Source organism: Dendrobium catenatum, unplaced genomic scaffold (genome assembly GCF_001605985.2).
Source record: "Dendrobium catenatum unplaced genomic scaffold, ASM160598v2 fragScaff_scaffold_104, whole genome shotgun sequence".
Lineage (NCBI taxonomy): Eukaryota > Viridiplantae > Streptophyta > Magnoliopsida > Asparagales > Orchidaceae > Dendrobium > Dendrobium catenatum.
This window is the reverse complement of record NW_021318566.1, coordinates 235,241-256,592: the sequence shown is the minus strand read 5'-3', so window position 1 is coordinate 256,592 and position 21,352 is coordinate 235,241. Positions and strand designations below refer to the sequence as shown.

At 33.4% G+C, this 21,352-nt stretch overlaps 2 protein-coding genes across 3 annotated transcripts; one reads left to right on the top strand and one right to left on the bottom strand.

Moving 5' to 3' along the window:
* The first annotated feature begins 239 nt into the window (after positions 1–239).
* LOC110104410 lies at positions 240–13,295 on the top strand. Of its 2 annotated transcripts, none has more exons than XR_003701577.1 (13): positions 240–585; positions 2,319–3,398; positions 3,492–3,583; positions 3,711–3,819; positions 7,867–7,944; positions 8,187–8,279; positions 8,360–8,443; positions 8,518–8,616; positions 9,484–9,614; positions 9,861–9,891; positions 10,712–10,758; positions 11,877–11,935; positions 12,894–12,929. XR_003701577.1 is itself a non-coding variant. In XM_020833502.2 (13 exons), the coding sequence occupies exons 1-13, from the start codon at positions 538–540 to the stop codon at positions 13,126–13,128; spliced, it is 2,118 nt and encodes a 705-aa protein (XP_020689161.1). In that variant the 5' UTR covers positions 245–537; the 3' UTR covers positions 13,129–13,295. The 2 variants fall into 2 exon arrangements, 1 of the variants encoding a protein (XP_020689161.1); XM_020833502.2 differs by having other exon boundaries at positions 245–585; positions 9,552–9,614; positions 12,894–13,295.
* Positions 13,296–14,499: 1,204 nt separating this feature from the next.
* Positions 14,500–19,279, bottom strand: LOC110104398 (60S ribosomal protein L22-3). Its single transcript, XM_020833481.2, has 2 exons — positions 18,951–19,279; positions 14,500–14,858 (listed from the first exon to the last, which is right to left on the bottom strand). Exons 1-2 carry the CDS (start codon positions 19,193–19,195, stop codon positions 14,714–14,716), a joined length of 390 nt encoding a protein of 129 aa, XP_020689140.1. The 5' UTR covers positions 19,196–19,279; the 3' UTR covers positions 14,500–14,713.
* Positions 19,280–21,352: the final 2,073 nt, after the last annotated feature.

Sequence of the window (21,352 nt, the reverse complement as noted above, 5' to 3'; positions counted from 1 at the left end):
AAAATCGAAACCCGAATCAAACCCTTTTGCTAAACGGGTGACCCTAACCCATATTTTTTGAATCGGGTTCCGATCGGATTATCGGATCTGATCAATAATTAACACCCTATGTACAGACTGACGATATTTACAGAAAAAAAAAAACTGTGTAGAGACTCTACACTTAATAAGTTCAACTTTATTAAGTAGGCCCATGCTTTGCTTGCGTGTCTGACTGATATTGAGAGGCTGTGAGGGCTTTAACAAGAAAGCACTCTCGTGGTGGAGAACCAATGGCGCGCGGCGCCACAAGATCCATCGCTGACCGTAATCGCCACACTCACTATTTCCGGAATCGCTTTCCTCGATATTATATCAGATAAGAATGTTCGGGAGGAGCAAAACCTCAATCCTTCGCTGGCAGTCATTCAAAATGAAGTTCTAGAGTAGCGATAGAGCCGAGTTATCCAGTTCTCTCGGTTCGTGCGGAGTTTGTAAAGGCTTCCTTATCTTGCATCTGGGTTGTCTTTTCTTGTTTGATTTCCAATTTTAGACAACATGCTTCCCGTCTGCTCCGCTGCGCCTTGCTGTTCTTCATTTCATCATGTGAGTTCGGCTTTCTTTGTGTTTTGATGCATTGCCAAGTTGCAACTTTAGCCCTATTTCCACTATTTCTTGCGTAATTCTGTTGATTTGTTTGTTTATTTTCCTTTAAATTTTACCATAGAGCATTTTGGTTTTCCTTGGCTGAGCCTGAGTAATGCTGTTGTTCTTGGATACGGATAAAGCTTATTCTGCTGTTCCTTTGATATTTTAACTTTTTTGATGGGAAAACTGTGAAGGAAATTCTAAATCGTCACTTGTATCTTATTCTCTTCGAAAGTAAAGTAAAAGTTGTTCTGGAGCTTATGCAATAGTGGAAAATTCTGCTTGTGCTTTGTGTCTAGACTGCGTTTAGTTTGCTGGAAATTGATGGAAAAACTGAAATTTATGCAATTTTTTGCATTGATTAGTAAACTGTAAAGCCATGTATTTGCAAATTTTAACAGTTTTCACCTCTTTCCACTGAAACTCTAACATGCAAGCAAGGGCTTACTAGTAAGTACTCTTTGAAGATCATTATAATGTTGGCTTGTTCAATGGCTGGTTTTGAAGGTCCTATTGCTTGGTAATACTTATCACACTAGTAGTTTACTGGTCCATCCTGAAGTTTGTTTTCTACAATATATATTACATTCATCTTAATGAATACAGTACCATTTGAAGGTGAGTTTCCAGAAAAATAAGGAAAGAAAGCTGCCCCTTGTCATGCTTCTGGCGCAAAAGTGGAATACTGTTTCCTTGAATTGCTGAACAACTAAATTTTGAGTACATACAACATACAAATTTACTGCAACTAAAATTGAAAGTAATTATCTCAGGGATTTCTCCCTGGTCTAGTTTGATAGTAAGATTTATTTCCTTTACTATTGCATGTATTATAGCTTTTCATTTTATGGATGGTTTGGTCTTGCATGAATTGTTTGGAAGAACTTTGACATAAAATGCACTTTGATAACAGCTTCTGATAAAAGTATGGGAAAGCCCATAATGATTTTTAAAATTTATGATAAGAGTTCCAGCAGAAGAACTCAAGATCCTCACTTTCTATCAAACAAAGGATGACATAGAGTTATGGAACCCTGTTCTTCACCTATTCTAATCACTTAATGCTAAATAAATAAGCCCTTAGTACAAGTTGGGTTCCCTTCTTGCAAAAGAAAAAAAAAAGAACTGAAAAGAAAAAAATGAAACTATACATATTTTAAATTGAAAATTACTATTAGAAATTCTTCATAGTGAAATTTTGACGTACCATTTCATTCAGCCATGCAAGCTCCTCAAATGTACATTCTTGTAGATTTTTGTTGCTATGTTCTCCTTCTTCTATGCTTCCATTCTCTACAAGTTTTTCAATCACCTCCTCTAGGTGCTCTAGTACCATATAAATGCTATATTACCTCATCTGGTTCAGTTCTTTCCATGGATTAATAGGATTATGTATGTTACCTTATATTATATCACGAATTTTGCATTTGGCAAATAGTTGGTGTTGACTTCTAATGACTAATGTAGTTTGTTTTATGCTTTAAAGCTATAGTAGCAAGATAAACATTTTTGGATTGTTCCAGCTCGGTTAAATGTTTTTGAGTTTTCCTTTGAATTTTTCATTAGGTGTTGTCAACTGTATTAAGCTTGGATAGTTACATGTATGCTAGTATTTTAGTAGATTTAAATTGATATGTAATTTTGTAGATTGTGGAAGCTTAGTAATCTCATTTAGATCTTTTTATTAGCAGATAACTTATGTAGGCAGCAGAATGCTTTACCAATTGAGGAAACTTGGTGAAGATAGGTTCTTCATTGATGAAAGGCAAGGCTTTTATGCCCATGACGATAATCGTATTCCAGATATGTCTTTCAAAACAAAGGCTACAAAATTCATATATTCTCCTGTTGAGGAAGCACCTGACTTATCAGCTTTCCAGGATCCTTCTACTTTTCCTCCATACCCAGATAGTTTTGATGATATAGCACGGGGTTTTCCAAATGAAAGTATTGATGAGCATGAAAACTGGGCTTGCTTAGCAAATGAGATAAGCAGGTCATGCCCTCTGGCTGATGATCTAAAATATGTGGCAGATTCAGATATGCTAGGATCTTATATTCTAAATCATGAACTAGAAGGTGAATATCTAAATGGAATAAACCATGGAAGCACCTCCTTGGAAGCTCTGGCATCACAAAATATCGATCTATCAACTGTTACTGATGCAGAAGTTGATAAGGTTGCTGAAGTTCCTGATTTATTTGATCAAAACCTGAATGGATTATCAAATTTGGCCTCTGATGCTGCAACGGATACTTTGCCTGGGAGCCCAGTGATGGTTCCTGATATGCCAGAGGTGGTTTCTAAGGAATCCTTATATCTAAAGGAGAATATTGGGAGTTTCTTCTCTGGAATTGAGGAATCTGTGGACAAACTGCTAAATAGAGTTGAAGACTCTCTGACGACAACACTCAATGCATGGAAGTTATCACTGTCAGATACGGTGAACGGTGTCACAAAAACTTATGATGGTATAGGAAGTAGCTTATTTTCTTCTATTGATGATACCAAGGGACAAGCCAGTGATAAATTGGCCAGGTTCTCAATCAAATTGGGAGAAAATATCTCCAAGGCAGGTGCTGTAGTTCTTGACAGTCTACGATGGATAATCATTGGTGTAGAGGATGGTATCTCAAATGGTGTAACATTTGTTCTTTATGCTTACGCATCTGCAAAGACATTCCTTCCACTAGATATAAGAAATGCATTAAACATCTTTGAAGATGATGTTACCCAAAGCCTAAGTCCAATTGGGGCCGCTTTTCAGAAGGTGTACACGATAAATCACAATTAACTTCTTTTCTCATATTTTTATTTTAGAATGCAAATATTTATTCTATATTATCCATTTATGGTTTTTCAGGTCATCGAAGAAATTGAGAGAAATCTTGGCTTAGACCCTAATGATCCATTAGTTCCATTCTTATTGTTGATTGGGACTACAACCACTATAGGGTGAGTTCCTTTGCCTTTCCAGGATTTGCAGACTAACATAACTAACTCCATCAGTCTTGTGAAATGTAAAATGTTTATTTTTCTTAAGTTTCTCATTTATTATTATTATTATTATTATTATTTGCAGAATATCATACTGGCTCTACAGATATGATGGGTACTCTTTATCTCCTGAAAGAACTTCAGAGCTTCTTAAGAATGATAAAAATGTTTTGCTTGTCGATGTCCGGCCCGAGGCAAGAAACTGTAAATTTCAGCAGCCTTTTCTGTTCTAGTAGCACTTAAAGACATTTCACATGAAAGGCATCTGCTATGGTTTGTAGAATTCTCTTAACAATATGCCTTTTTCAATGCGCTAGGCTATGCTTTTTTTATTTAGTGCAGCAAATTACATCTAGGTACCTATATTTAAGACATAATTGCAACATGCCCTGCGTTCTTTCAAACTAGGCACCTAAGTGCTATTTGTTAAAGCCATGTTGCAGCTGGGTCAGGTGCATTCCAAAACAAATTTGCTAACAATTTCATCAAAGTGTTTTAGAAAAAGAGCATATGCAGTGCATAAGGTGATGCAAGATGTCTTAGAGTCTAGGATTGATGTAGATCTAGAATGAGATGAACAAAACTTGCACATAAAATTGGATTCACAGTCTAACCACATTAGTTCATGAAAAAAGGATGTCTCTTTGGATAAAAATTAGAAATGTATAAATTCATTTCTAAAAATATTCAAGATCATAAAATCATTTGCTTTGCAAGAAATTTTAAATCAAATAGAATCATCATCAATGAGACGCCATGCCTAAAAGTCACACAAAGTGACTCAAGGCGAGTCTGAATTCTATGTGAAGCAAAGAAACTATATACACAATGTCATTAACGATTAAATTAGGTAAATATATGAGAAATTCCCTCTCTCATGCTATTTGAATACGCACTCTCTCAAATCCAGAAGACTCGAGGCACATCAATCAATCTTTTCTTAAGTCGAAGAAAACTCTTTACTACTAGCAGATGTACTATGTCACATCCGACTTTTCATTATAGGATAGTACATGTTGGTCATAATATGGGCTACACTTAATATGGTATGTCATACAATCTGTGATACATTTATTACATAAATCATGACAATAAATAAGAAAGTTGTGAGGTATGGCGCCCATTATTGGTGTTGCAAATGCAAAATGGGGTTTTTAGATTGTCATCATTACTCTTTGACCATAGGTCTTCTAGGGAACAACATTATCTCATATCTTTGGCCTCTGTTTGATCTCTAGCTCTTGGGTCATGAACCTCTTGGTACTTCATATATTGCTCTCGAGAATTTAACAGATATCATTTTGAGATCTATTCTCATTTTTTAATCCTCTGGGCATCATGTGTCCTCTTCTTAGCTACCATGTTGCCTAGATTAGTCCTTATATTATCAAATCACTTGATCTCCTGATCATATGGCCCCTTCTTAAGAGATGGTTCTCACCTGTGAATCAAGCTAGAGGAAAGGAAGCATCTAGGTGCCTTAGTGGGTGGTTTTGCTTTTTTCTCCAAGAGTTGGTCTTCCTTCTACTGATCCTCTTGGCCAGTCAGTAGGTCACCTAGAGGAGGTATAATTTTTTGTGCATTGTCGTCCAACTTTTTGTGCAGTAAGTCTTGAATGGCATCTTATTTTTCATATTTACTATTGACTAGATTTACATGTACACAAGTCTGTCCAACCAATAGACATTATCTTTGATCTTCTTCATGATTTTGAATAGACAACTATACTTGGTGGGTTTAACTTATCACCCTCATCTATGCAGGTGGGTGAGTTGTTGTGTTTGCTACAAGCTTTCAAGTGCATTGCAAGTCCCTTATAAGTTCATTTATTTCTATTTATTTTGTTCCTTCAATATGGTTTACATGGCATTCTTGGCATATTCAGACTTGTTCATTTTGTGTAATTTGCTTCCTCATTTAATTCTATCATGTTCAAGTAGGCTATATTGCTTGCCCTTGCAGGTTTATTCATAGTTCTTTTTAGCAATCTCCTAGTGTCTCCCTCACGTAAGAGATATCTTCCTATCACATTTAAAAAAGCATGCCTAGTTGGTGTCATGAGACATCGGGATTGGGGTTTTTATATTCCACTGCACTTAAGAAAGCCATATAGGCCTTCATGGATGAAGACAATAGGTAAAGATACATAATAGGGATGATGGTGGCTATTGCTTGCAGTCTAGGAGCGGTGAAGGGGAGAAGGTTAAGTTGGCATTAGGTTCTATGGAGAGAAGGGAAGATCGATGGTCGGTGATGTTGGGGTTTGAAGAAGAGAAGAGTTTGCATTTTGCTTCGAGAATGAGAGGGAACCGGTTTAGGATATACTTTTTTTGTGTGAAGAGGAAGGGAGCTGGAGATGGAGACAAGGGCATGTGCGGTTTCGAGAAATTATCGAGAGGGAGACCAACAACCCCTTATCATTTTTTTTTCTTTGCTTGTGACAAAGTAGCGGGATTATTATTATTTTTTTGGATGGGAAGGAGGACACGACTTTACGCAGCAGAATAAATGGCAGGTTAGTGGAATTTGGGGGTTTTGAAAGGCATGAGGCTTTCTCTTATTGATTTTTTATAATATATATTAGTTAATATAATATAATTTAAATGACTAATAATTTTAACTTTAGGATATTTATATAATTATAAAATTATAATTCTTTGATTTTATTAAGCTTTATAACACACATTTATGTGTGTATTGTTTTTCTACAAAATGTCATTCTCGCACTTGAATTATGTGCATGGCCCGACGCATGAGTGAATCTCATGCTTCACTTTCATGTAGTATACAAGACAATATGAGCGTCTCTATATGTAATTTTAATGTTTTGGACATGTCGGCGCATTTCGTTTTGTGAACGGTGACGTTTGAATGACTATTGAGCGATGTTATGTCCGTTGTTTGACATTTTGGTTGAGATTGATAGAATTGATTGCATGAGGTACTTTCTTTGATGATTTTGATTCATTGACGCATTCCATTTCACAATGGACGTTGTTTGAGAGACTTTGATCGTGGTTGAGGCATTTTGAACATGATTTTTGCGATGTCATATTAGTTAAGCTTCATTCTCATTGTGTTTGTTTGAATCGATCTCGAGAGGTTATCACATAGTAATTTTAATGCTCTTGATGTATTTATGCCATCTGTTTCATGAATCAGAGGATGATTGATGATTTTGATAGCAATCAAGGTATTATGCTTCGTGCATTGTTGCATCCGACGTTTGCTGCTATTGCCAATTTCAACTAATTTGATTTATAATGCTTCATGGCTCATAAGCATAGACCAACAAGTACAAGTTACTTATCCGCTATACCTTTAGAAATGATACAAGCAATAATTACCATCTTAATTATGCTTTAGTTATGTAGGTGGGCAAGACCTGGAGTTGATAGGAATAAGATGATGAAAGCTTGTGGTCAATGATGGAGGATTGAAATTTGCAATTTTAACTTGAGTTATGGATGCAACTATTTCACAAACACAGAACTCCTTTGTGCAGAGATATGGTGTTTGCGCATAATGAGTTGTATCAATAGCAATGGAACTCCAGAATGGCTCATAGACTTAAAATGGCTGATGATATTTTCATTTTGGCAGTTTGGCTATGAGTTATAATTAAGAAAACCCATATGAAAACCTACTATAATACTACAAGAGTTGTCTAGGAATATTTGGCTCTAAATTTATATCAAGGACTAATTTGGTATACATATTAATGCAAACTTTTCACATATTTGTTTTAAAAAGACTAGATGCATGTGACTAAAATATAGGGATATAGGTGATAAGTTTTCATAAATGAAGGACTCCTTTGCAATTGGTACATAAATATAGTGCTATGATGCAAGTTTCCCATTTTACTTGAGTTTATCAACACTATTGAGAACCGTTATATAGGGAGAGTCTAAGATCAATGGTTGAGTTGTTTTTATCGAGACATAGAAATCATGAATTTGAGTCATGATAATAGCCTTTTTGCAAGACAAGGTAAGACTGCATATATCAATACCTCTACAGAAATCATATTGGTGGGAGCTTTGCGCATTGTGTACTCTCTTTAATGTTGTCAGCACAACACTCTATGGTGTACTCCTTAGTATTTTGTTTCATTTTCCCCTTAATATGAAAGAAATCAACTGTTCTTCACAAAGCATAGCTGTGAAAAGCATGTCAAATAAGAGTTCTTCATATGAGATTGCCTTAGTATTTTGTCTTAAACTTCTGCTTTTATGTAGGCTTTAAAAGAAAGAGATGGTATTCCTGATCTTCGGCGAGCAGCGAGGTCTAAATATGCAAGTATAAATCTCATTGAGGTTTGTCAATTTCCTGTTTGAAATCCATCAATTCTGTTCAGTACGTATAGCAGTCAGGATGATTGCTTGTTTATTTTAAATCCTTTATCTGCCTCAGTGTTCTTTGGTACATATCAGTATCATCTTGAAGCATTCTGTAGTTTATTTACATTCACAGGATGTTTTTTGACTAAGGAGTGGATGTTTATTTTCTCTCTGAATTTTTGTTGGTTATCATATTGCTTGTCTTATTACATTTACAGATTGATGATTTAATCAGAAAACTGCTAAAAGGGGGTAGAGAGGTTGACTATGCCTTAATTGCCGTGGTCATACGAAATTTCAAGAACAGTAAGGTGTGTCATTGTGATGTCTTATGCCAATCTTTCTTTTACAAAAATAGTAATATGTTTCGTTGTTCTCTTCTTTAAAATAGAAAGGAACAAAGATTGTTGTCATGGATTCTGATGCTGGTAGATCTAAAGCCATAGCAAGATCATTAAAAAAACTTGGTGTGAAGGTGAGTATTTACAGAAAGGTTTCAAGTGTGTTTTATTTCTAATTAATTTTCTTTGACTTAATGTTTGAGTATAGGAACCTTATTTTGTTGAAGGCGGATTCCAAGCGTGGATAAGAAAAGGACTCCGCATTAAAGAACCTAGACCAGAAACTGCTCTTACTATATTGAATGAGGTACTAAAAATCCTCCTAGTTTATTTTCTATCATTTTTTTCCTTACAATACTTGCTTAATCAAGAACGGTGTATTGTAAATCCTAAGGGTGTCAAAATGGGTCAATAGGTTGGGTTTAGGTACGATCCAAAATTGACTCGACCCTAATCTAGTCAACTCGAACACGACCTGTTTAATAAATCGGTCCAAATGCAGACTTGAACCCGACCCACCAGCAATCTGAATGACCCAAACCTGACTTGATAACCCATTTTGAATTAAAAAAAATAAAAATTTTAACAATAAATTTTAGATTAATTAATCAAAAATAAGACAATCATACCAACAAATGAAAAAAGGAAAAAAATAATTTAAACAGGCCAAAATCTGGTTGGTAAGTCAACCAAAACCCGATTAGTTTAATAAATGGGTTGGAATTCCGGACTCGAATCTCGAACTCGGATTTTTCGGTTTGAGTTGACGGGTTGGGTCATTTTTTGACGCCCACAGTAAATTCCCCGAAATATGCTGAAAATTGTAATATTTAAACTTCGACTTATCAAAAGTGTTTCTCACAATTTGTTTCTTGGTTATGCTAACATGTTATACTTTTCTTCTTCCATGGAAAAACATATGCAATATCCATATTATCATGCCCTTACCCTTATATAAAGGGCTAAACATTCCTGGTCGCTCATGCGTCACTGAATTGAGTCTTAACAATTACATAATTTCTCCTATAAGGAGATTCTTTGGTTTTTATATGGCATATTCAGTATTTCAGATTCATGCTAAATGATGCCCATATTTTATTTTCCATTTGAAGTTTGAAAATTTTTTCTTGACTTGTAATTTTCTAACTTACCATTATTTGTTTGAGTGCTACAGAAGTTAATTTTTTGTTTCTCTAAAGATTCCTTACACCTCAAGCAAACAATTGTGGAAATCTTATTCAGGAAGTGGAAGCAATCCTTGAAGATATTAAACCATCCCCAGTGCAATTTATTGGATATGGGCTGGTAAGATCGCAATTCATGAGTACATTTTTTAAACAAAAAATTAAAATTTTCTGTAGAAAATCCTTCGCTTCTTCACTTATTAATCTTTCTTGCGTTACTAAAAATCATGTTCTTTATTCCAGAAAGCTACGATACTTAAACAGGTTGAAACATGCTTTTCATTCTTTTTTGGAACTCATGCTAATATCAGATTCTTAAATTCAATTGTCTTCTCAGTCATTGCTAACTTATGATGCTTATTTGTAGGGCACTATTGTGGCCATCTATGCTTTTCTAGGTAAGCAATTTACTGTCGGTGCAACTTCAACATAGATAAAAATATATGGAAGCAATTTTCAATAAATTTATTTTCATCTGATTTAGCAAAGAGAAGTACTATATAGTTTGTCAAAGGTTTTATAGGTCTGCTTGCGAATAAGGCTATATAATGGTGAAATTAGTTTATAAACTTCCGAAAAATTATTTTCTTTGCCTGCCTCAGTTAACTAAAAAACAAGTTTTGTGTAGGTATGTGGTCTTCTTCAAAGCTTACCATCTAAGCTTTTTATTTAACTAGTTTATTTCCATTTTTTAACAAAAATTAAAGACATTGTGTATGAATATCGCATTCAACCAAAGCATATCCAAATAAAGAGTGGGCATGCAAGGCCTGTTGAACATAACATCATTCAAACCAAATTGTTTCATTCAACTTAATATGATGTAATATTTGAAGACTCCAGCAGGCAGATGGATTATATTACCAAGGTGTTCGACAATGTAAAAGTTTGTTCATGCAATCTCTAAGCACAAATAACTTTATCATGTTGAATCATTAAACTGCTTTGGAGTAGGATTTAAAACCAGGATTTTTTTTTTTTTGGTGAAAGATTTGAACCCTTCTTCTCTGTTACAATTGGGAACAATTCTAATCAACTTCTCTTCGTTTTATGCTTAAGTAAAATTTTTCTTAACAAATGGTTGTCAATTTTGTGTACAAAATTAGGCTTACTATTAATTGAGTGATTCAATTAGCATTAAAGATTGAAAGATAATGAGATCACTATTCTTTTTTTCTTAAGCAATTGTTTCTGACTATGCTGTAAACTTCTATGCAGAGTGGGAGAAGACATTGCAAATTATTGGTATTGTCGGTCTTGGGCAGGTAATCGTTTTTGTTTCAGCTCATGTTTTCTTCTTTTCTTCAGAAAAAAATTGATGCCCTTTCTTTTAAATTATTTTTCGTGATTGTGAATGAGTATTTTAAACATTTAAATTGTGTTCCTGAGTAAGCAATGTGTAAAAAATTCACTTTTTCCCCCTTAAAAAACCCTTTTGTCCTAACTTGCCCAATATTCTTTCCAAACACCCCGCTTAAAAAGCCTTTTTGCACTAATCTTAATTATGACAAGTCTTAATCGGTTGTTAATCAGTATAGGTTCACGTTCTCGGCTCCCTGCCGTTGCTGCAGTTCTCTTTAATGAAGACTTCTTTTTCTATACAAAAACTTTAGTTTAGAAATACATACCCTAAAATGTATATGTATTTATTTACATTTAATTCTAATGTTATCTTTCATACTTTTCATGACAATTTAATTTCATCATTTTTCTTGCTTAACTTTTTTTTCTTAACAATTTTTTGTAATTTTATATCTTTCCCCCTCAAAATTGAAGCTGATTCAGCCGCTGTTTATGTCCATCAAAATATAAATCAGAGTATCTAAATCGAAAATATAACCATACAATCAATCCATTATTTAAATACAATCTCATATATATGAGAAATTTCATTTTAACTAACTAGTCTAAATTGTTGATGTGATGCCCTCATTTTCTTATAAAAAATTTAAGATATTTATTCCAATCACACCGATGTATTACTAATAACCAATACTTCATCACATTTCTTATAAAATAAATATACCTTTGATATACTTTTTTTTTTCTTTAATGCATACCAAATCAATTCCCAAGATCATTAAAATCATATAAAGTTCTTTTATTTGATCTATATTTCTTCATTCATTTTCTTGCACAAAAATTGCATTTATATCAGTTCTTTCTGTATGATCCCAACTAATTTTATGATACTAATGTAATTTTTTAATTCCATAATAAATTACTGTGTCCTACAACTTCATTGTATGGTTTATAACTTATAAGTCTGTCTCGCCTATTATTTCCGGTAGTTACAACTAGCAAAATCATATGAGGATGTGACAGCATTCTTCTTTTTATTTTAGTATGTATTCTGAACTTGATGTGTTATGTTCTTTGCTAGACTCTGTATCGACGTGTTGCTTCATACAAAGACTCTGATGATCTAAAACGAGATGTGAGGTAATTTAACATTGTTTTTCTTTTAGTAGTCTTGCAGCTTTCTTTTAGAAATTACATTGGTGAGAAATCAGTTGTAAAATACATATGATGCCAATGGACACTCTATCATGCAAAACCATCTTAATGACTGAGCGCTGGCAGTTCTCACCTAGATCCGGTCATCTTAAATGAAGTCTTTGTTGCGTTCTAAAATATTCGCGGCGGTAGAGAAATATAAAGTCCTAGCAATGTACGAATGAATAGGAATGCAGCGTTTATATGAGACACCAGAGTTTTTACGTAGAAACTCCGATAAAGGGGAAAAACCACGGGATCTTGCCCAGTTTAAATGAATCTACTAGTGTTTGTAGTTGATTACAAATGATGCCCTTCCTTAGGGGGAAGGTCTTGGCTTGATGTAGCCAATATACATCATATATTGTCCATTACATGGTGGGAGTTGCTATAATCAATATTGACATGTTCGTTTGGTCAGTAGGATCATAGTCTACGAGCAATATATGTCGGAAGGATTTTAGTTGTTGGGGGACGAGTATTTCAATTCAAATAATTTTTGTAAACACAACTCACCTTGGCCTGTTGGTTGAAAGCTTATGCTTCCAACTAAGAGGTCTTGGGTTCGATTCTTTGTGTATGCGTTGTGTGTATGAGTTTGCCTTAAATGGCCTAAATGTCCAAAAAAAAAAGTAATTTTTGTAATAAAGTAATACAAGAATGATAAATTAGATGATAAATAATAAGAAATCAGCTCATATAAAGTGGGGAGAGGATATTTTTTTAAAAAAAATATTTTTAATAATTTTATACCTAAATGCTCAGATTTTAATACATTGTAAATATATTTTATATTAATAGTTTTTAAACAAGTTTCCTCATATATTTCTGTCCAAAACTTTAACTAATCTGAGAGCCATTGATGGTCATGCTTATTCTCCTTGCAATCAAATCTTGTTTCCAGGCTGCTGCTAGCTCCAGTTACACTCGGAGTGGCCACCATTTCCTGGATCACAGGGATTTTGGAGCCCAAAATGCTTGGCCTGCCAACTTCTCCTTCGTCTACAGCAGTTCAAGATAGGGTTCTTCAGGCTGCTGCAAAGCACGAATCTCAACCAGCAGATGCAGAGGAGATCCAAGCGCAGGCGAGGGAATCATCAGACCAAGTAAATGAACAGCTAGATATTTCTGAAGCATGACGACCTTCTCTTGTAACTGAGCTTTTTTCTTTAATGATTTGTAATTAAAGTTGCAAGTAATAAGTTTTAGTCTTATTAACAACATCACTTGTAAGTGTTGCTAATCTGAACATAAAAATTACATCATTCTTAGCCTTATCTCCTCAATTATTTGTGCAGGTCTTTCAGTATAGCCTATCTAGTTTTTTTTTTGGAACGGGGGTATCTATATGTTGTCACCCTCTTAGGAGACGTTTGACAGTGTAACTAATCCATCGGCTGACCTAAAGGAAGCACCAATCTCAGAAATCTTTTGACCCGCACTTGATTGGGCTCCACTTAAGAGTCGTCGTCATTTGAGGGGATTCGAGCACGAAGTAATGGTGGGTACAATATCTAGCTTTATTGTAAAGCAACAAACCTTGTGTAATAAAAATCAAATAACAATAATATAATGTACTCTACAATAGCAAAATTTTAGGAAAGAGCGTGCATTTGGGATAGCTATAAATGTTGGTACCATATTTTTATTTAATTATAATTTTTAATGTTTTTTTTAAAACATAGATATTGAGAGAGAATTTAATAGTCAAATTTGATAAAATATGATAATTGTAAGAAAATTATTATGAAAAAAATTTATATGATACAGATAATTATTTTAAAATATTTTGTTTTACAACAAATAATAAATATTACAAATCTTAATAATCTATTTTATGATTGAAGTTTAGTTTTGATAAGCTGCGTATATTTATTACATGTTTAAATAATTAGTTGCTAAAAATATAGTAGCTTCAATAATCTTATACGCTACAAGTAGCAGATTAATGTGGCTAATTTTCAGCATGTCCATTTTTAAGATAATTGCACGATTTCATCTGCCATCTTTCTTGTCAACTCTCATCAGTTCAAATGGACCCTCTTAATGAATTAAAATTCAAAATATTATAAATACGAGCATGATATATAATTTAAAATAGGAATAGGGGCAGAATATTAAGAAAATTAAAAAAAAAAACAAAGAAGTCAAACAGAATAAATAAAAATTATTTCTAATACTTTCTAACCAAATGTTTTTTAAGTTAACCTCTATCTTTCTTAATATAGGCTTAATCTAATACATATAATCTCTTAACTATGTCATCAAAAGGAAAAATTATTACATGCAGATGCCGGACTTTCAAGAGACCAATCCGGATACCCCACGTAATAATCTCTCCATCAAAAGGCCAATATTTTATATGACCAAACCATCTTTGACGACTCTCTCTAATTTTATTTTCCACATGATATATTAAATATGTGAATAAAAAAATTTACCTGATGCATGCAAATTCCCAAAATATTAGGTGAAATTTGAGTAAAATGATATGCACCAATAAAGAGAAAAATCCACAAACAATTCCAACAGTCCACTCACAGCTGAACCAAGTCTACACAATTTTGTCTAGCAATAAATAGGGAAATAATAAAGAAAAAAAATGTGATTAATAATGTCACAACAAACATCTGAAAATTAAAATATCAAAATTCCAGGATTATCATAAATTCAAATTCAAGACTAAGCAGAAATATATGGAAAGCAATACACTCACTGCTCTCTTCAATCTTCCTCTTCACCTTCATTCTCTGCAATGTTGAAGTATCTCAGCTCATAAATATTACGATCCTTATTGGAAGCAATCACACGGAGCCAGTCTCGCACATTGTGTTTCTTTAGATACTTCTTTGTCAGGTACTTCAGATAACTGCGAAGAAAAGGATTTTTGTTTGAACTACTTTCAAATCGTTCAAATTATTTATCAAAAAGAATTTTTGTTTGAGCTACTTTCAGAAGAAATTTTAGTTTGATCAGTTGGTTCAGCTCTGGATGAACTGATATATAATTTCAACAATAATCTGATTATCTTAAGCTTAAATAAGCTGAATTAAGAAGAAAATCAAATATCATTTGATAATTTTTATAATTTTAACATATGAAATAAATAATATTTATGTTCATCTTTCAATCACATGTTCAGGGGATATATTGATATAATACTTAAAGTAACTGGCATATTAGAATTTTTTAGTTTAATCGATTCAAAAAACAAAAAAACCGATTCAATTACCAAAAAACTAGAAAAAAAATCAAATTTACAACAATAACAGAAACAATATTTTAACAAACAAAACCAAATCAATGGAATAAGATTGGTTTGATTTGATTTTTTTCATTCAAAGGATGCACACCACCCCTAACCACAATAGAGATGAAAAGGACTGTAAGTTGGGTATCAAGTATGAACAATCTAAAACGAGTTCTAAAAAATAAAGATCTGACCGTAGAAAAACTAAAAGTTTGATCATGAGAAAGCATAATACAATCTAGTGACACGAAAACAAATTAGATTCACACTACTAAAACGTTAAAGGTATGTTGAAGATGGGGTATAGAGTAGTCTAGAATTAAATAAGGAGCAACCAAAGAATTACCAATCGCAATAGAAGTGCATTAAAGATCAATATTCAATCTATATATATTTTCATTGGTTATACAAATGCGCACACAAGGCATTCATAAAAGGCAGGCATATTCAGTTAGTAATGATATAGATTTAATAGGTGAAATCTCTGCTAAATTAAGTTGAGAATATAGAAGGTTGTTAGATGATAAGAAGCTAAAAACTAATAAAGCAAAGAATGAATATATCATTTGTGATATCGGGTGTAAAATTGATAAAAATTCATCAATATCAATAGAAAATCATATGAATGTAAGACATGATACATATAATGAATCTATTATATAAACATATAAGGATATTATATAAACACATAAGGATGTGTATAAGAATATAACTTCAAGCGTTAAAGTTGCATGACTAAAATAGAGGTGTTTCGAGATTACAACAATACAAAAGTAAAATATCATAAAATTACAATTATACCAACTATGCTATATGGATCCAGGTGTTTGAACATAAAGGATTTTCAATTTGAAAGATTGAGACCTAAAAAAAAGATATCGGGATGAATGTGTGGTAACACTAAAGATATAATATTAAATGGTTATATTATAGGGATGAACAAAGCATGGTTTAAAATTGCGCAATATGAGGCTCGCCTTGAGGCCCGCCTTTGCGCAATTCCAGTAAAAAACGCCTCGATGCTTATGACTTGAGTTTTTTTTATGAGGCTTGCGCCTCAACTTGGTTGAGGCCCGCATTGAGGCCCGGAACAAAGTAGCACCTATTAAACAAAATTAATGAAAATTATACATGAAGATTTAGACATGTAAAACCGAGGGAGAATTGATAGATTAAAATAATATAAAAGGATTAAAATGGTGGATGATGAGTAAAGTGGTAAGCAATTGTACAAAAAGAAAGATACAAATTAAGATTAACATCTCATGCAACACTGAATAGAAATGAATGAAGAATGGCAATTCATTAAGCTAAATTCAAATAGTTGGGATAAGATAAATGATAATTATAATGCTTAAGTAGTTTTTTTTTTTCAGGGATATTGTTGCCATATGGAAAGATAAAAGCTAGAGAATCATAAAAATTGATTGAAATCAAACCTCCACAAAGTATACATAGGATGGGTCATATCCAAGGATATCACACATGACATATCTAATGCTAATAATGAGCAAAGCTGCAATCTAATCTAACAAATAAAAAACAGCACGTTCATGATGTGAAACAATAAAACTTTTCTACACTACTAGTATCATAGGATAAGTTAGCAACATGAAAAAAAGGGAGAAATTAGCAAAGATGATGCATACTAAAAAAATTATAAGCAATCATTGAACAATGCCTTAAAGAGAACTATTCGCACCTTTTATAAACATAAAGATGAATGTTGGCAACACCTCTCTCGCAGTTTGTAATGGATTTTAAGCTAGCAATATTCAAGCACAAAACCTTATACTAGGACCCAAACAAGAAGGATGGCATGTATCCACCAGCATTCAGGGGTGAAACACTTGGCTTTTCAAGTTTCTCACAATCTAAAATGCAAGAAAGCACTGCTCTTCACATTTTGTAGTTTAAAAAAAAAAAAAAGAGATTCAAAAGAAACTAGATGAACCTTAGTCAAAAAAAACAACTGACCAGGCTTTGGGGAACATTGCAATCTGACACAAGGCAGTGGTGATGTATCCATTCTGAAATATCCCGTGCACCAGCAGAACTCAATGTGCACGGTGCCAAAACTGGATTACCTTTGGCAATGCCCATCTTATAGGATTTATCGTCTTATAGGATACAAGGAAAGTCTAAAGGCTTTTGTTTGAATATATCTAAAACTAAATATATAGAATATAATTTTAGTAAGAATAGTTCTAGTGGAGGATTGTGACTTTGGGTGATCAAGTCATTAATAAGAGTACATGTTTTAGATATATTGGGTCTATTGTTCAGATTGATAGTGAAATAGATGGAGATATTATTAGTAGAATTCAAATTGGATGGTTGAAGTGGAGGAATGCATCGGGCTTGTTGTGTGATAGAAAAGTCCCCTCAAACTTATAGGAAAATTCTATAAGCTGGTGATTAGACCTACAATGCTTTATGGTGCATAATGTTGGCCATTAAAAGAGAAGCATAACATTAAGTTAAGTGTTGCAGAGATGAGGATGCTCAGGTGGATGAGTGGTTTTACTCTTAGAGACAGGATAAGAAATGAGAATATACGTGAAAAGGTTGGAGTAGCTCCAGTGGAAGATAAGATTAGAGAGAGTCGCCTTAGATGGTTTGGTCACATAAAACGGCAGCCTTCCGATGACTCGGTTAGGAAGGCAGATGTATTAGATTTGACTTATGTTAAGAAGGATAGAGATAGACCTAAAAAGATTTGGTTAGAAAATATTAAAAATGACCTTTCTTTAATATTTTTTAAATAAAAATTTAACTTTTAATAGGGCACAATGGAGAAAAAGAATTCACGTAGCCGACCCCACATAGTGGGATAAAGGCTCGATGTTGTTTTTGTTGTTGATGTATAGGATACAAGAAAGTTTAAGGACTGTATATCAACTCTTTTAACACCAAGAAAGCTCACAGCATCACAGGTCGAACACAACCCACAAAGGTGGCCTCTAATTCTATTACATGGTCATTTTAACATGTAACTTAAAAAATGAAGGGAAAATATATGGTCTGCTAATGCATTCGATAGAATTCATGCGAATGTGAACTTACACATCAAACTATCATACTGCAATCCAACCAACCTTTTTATACTCATACAATATATTCACAAGAATCCTCCACAGCATCCTGAATAGCTATTAATGTTACATGGACCATGCTTATGATGACTAGAGGATGAATTTCTTAATCATAAACTACATAAATAAGAAACCTTTGCAGTTTTGCACATATACAGCAGACACTAACCATTTGAATACACTCCAAGATTCTGTATCAAATACATCCAGTCAATGGTGCCAACGGAGCTAGAAATTCAAAGCTTCTAACTCACAGTCAAATCAATAGTGAAAAAAAAAATATTAGAGAGATTCAAGGGTTCCCCCAACCCCCTAAACTAGCAAGTATATTTATCTATCAAAACTCATACTAAAACCAGGAACAAAAATACATACAAGGGCCCGATTTTGTAAGTTCAGAAAACTTCCACCCAGCCGAAATTTCATTGATATAACAATGACAAACCAAAATACTGGCTTAATATGTTCCAGAAACCCATCTCCACAGGACAAAGAAAACTGAATCATGACATCTATCCCAAATCACATAAAAAAATGTAATAATCCAGATTCAGATAGCTTCAATAGCATTAGATCTCCAACCAGCATTAAAAGATACACAACAAGGAAGTCATACCGCTTGGAAAAGGGACCTTCGGAGGTTACAGTGATCTTGTTTTTCTCGCGGCTGACGGACACGACATCACCAAGAGTGCCGGCCTTGCCGCCAAGCGAGGCTACCTTGATCCGCTCAAGGAGAAACTTCTCAAGGGACGCAATGTCCATGATCTTGTCTTCCACCGGTTTCGAGCAATCGATGACGAAGGTAGAGCCCTTCTTCTTCCCACCTTTCGCGCCAGCCCCGCTCCCTGCTCGGCTCATCTTTCCGCCGCTCTCACGCTTAAAGGAAGAAGCTCGTTCGTTCTGCTAGGGTTTCCAATTGCCGCCTAAGATGCTGCTTCGGATGACTCTATATATGTGGTGAGATGTGCCTCGAGAGATAAATGTGTAGCCTGCTCCACTCCAATTTTCACGTAACCCACCGAACATTTATATTATTAATTTTTATCGATTTATATATCAAACATGAAATTTGTTTATTTACAATTATAACACTCAAAATTTTAAATCATATACAAAATATCTTTACTATTAACTAATTTGAAATACAATAAATATTCATATGCATATGTTTTGATATAATTTATATATTAAAGTAGGATTTAAATAAATATTAAGATTTAAATGTTTGATATGTAAATACATAAAAATTTTATGATATTACATTTTTATTTTTATCAATTTCTCAGGATGATCTCCTTCACCTCCAAGAAGCCCTAATCCTCTCAATGATTTTCTAGGTATTCTTATAGTATTTTTATGCGTGTGTCTAACATCTTTAGAAATAATCTTTTCTTTTTGATAGATATGATGGTTGACAGATTTAACTCGTGATTTTTTTAATGATAAGTAATAAATTCCATGAATTTGTGTCACTAAAAATAATCTTCTTCTTCAATTACTGGGCCATGAGTCCTTTCACAATTTTACTCGTGATTTCTAGGTATTTTGTTACCTCAATTATTCACTTTGAGGTTGTGTTGTGTCAATGTTTAAGAGTATACCTTCAACATTTTCATTTTCTCGAAGCCAACATTTCGAGCTCTCTTTACTCCTTGATTTTCCTATCCATTCACGCCTACATTTACCACCTCTTGTGCCAATACCGTGCTCTTTTTGATGAAGCTACAATTGATAATCTCATTTGCTTTAGAGATCTAGGCTTCGTTTGGGACAGAGCCTTCTTACTGTTTCTTAAAGCAGCTTTTCAGTACAAAAATTTAAATTTTTCTACAGAAAAGCGGCTTTAAGAAGCAGTAAGAAAGTCGTCACAAACGAAACCTTAAAAACATCCTTTTAAGAACCTTCCAATATTCCTCTCAGCTGGTTTTAAATATAAATTACTTTGGCGTATTTGGCATGGGGATTCTCTTTTGGCCAATTGGGAGGTAAATTAGACTCTATGGGGGAACTTCCATGGACTTAAAAGTTTCTCATTTTTTGGGAATGCATTAGTAAAATTAATATTAGATTAAGTCCTCATTTGGTTGCTTTTCATAATAGGTGGATTTAACTTAGGCTTCGTTTGAGACAAAGGTCCACGATTTGACCGGTTATACTGGGATCAAACTGGATGATATAATAAATAAGAATATTATTAAAATAATATTTTTAATATAATTTTAATTTACATATAAGTATATAATTTAATATAAATTATTAATAATTTATGTTAAATATATTTAATATTAATATTCATTAAACAAGCCAACTCGCGAGCTAACAAGTAGACCGGGGCTGCCTCAAATCGTTAGCTCATCGATCTTTATTAGTTAGCTAGTCGAGCTCCATTCATGAACCATTTATCAAATCAAGCTCAAGCTGGCTCACAAATTGCCTTGACTCATTTATGCTCTTATCAGTGTGCATGTTTTTTTTTTAAGCAACCCCACACTATATGTGAAAGTAACCTTTCAAAATGTATGAATTAATTTAAAGTATTTAAATATATTCAAAGGTTTCATACTTATTTCAAATTCTTATTTACTATGAAAAATTCACACTGGCATCTGCTTATCTGAAATTATTACATATCTTCACTGCATTGATTTTTACAATTAAACATAAAATGAACAAATCTTTTTATTAACAGTCAAAATAATATTGCTATTTTGAATATTAATGTCTGATGATTATGAATACTGATTTTGTGAAACAGCTGCTTCATTGAAAGGTTACCTGCTCATGAAGTTTAGAGTAAGTTACAACGGTCAATTGGCCAGTTGAAGGAGCTGAAGGTATATCCTCATCTGATCCCCCAACAACCTGTAGTTATAAAGGAAGACATGAAGGGTGTATGCATTTCAAAATTTGAAAATGTAAAATAGAATGTAGAGTAAGTTGGCTTACCACTATTAGACGTACTGAAGGAATCTTATTTAAAAAGCTTAACAACTGTCAGTCAGAGTAAAAAAAAAA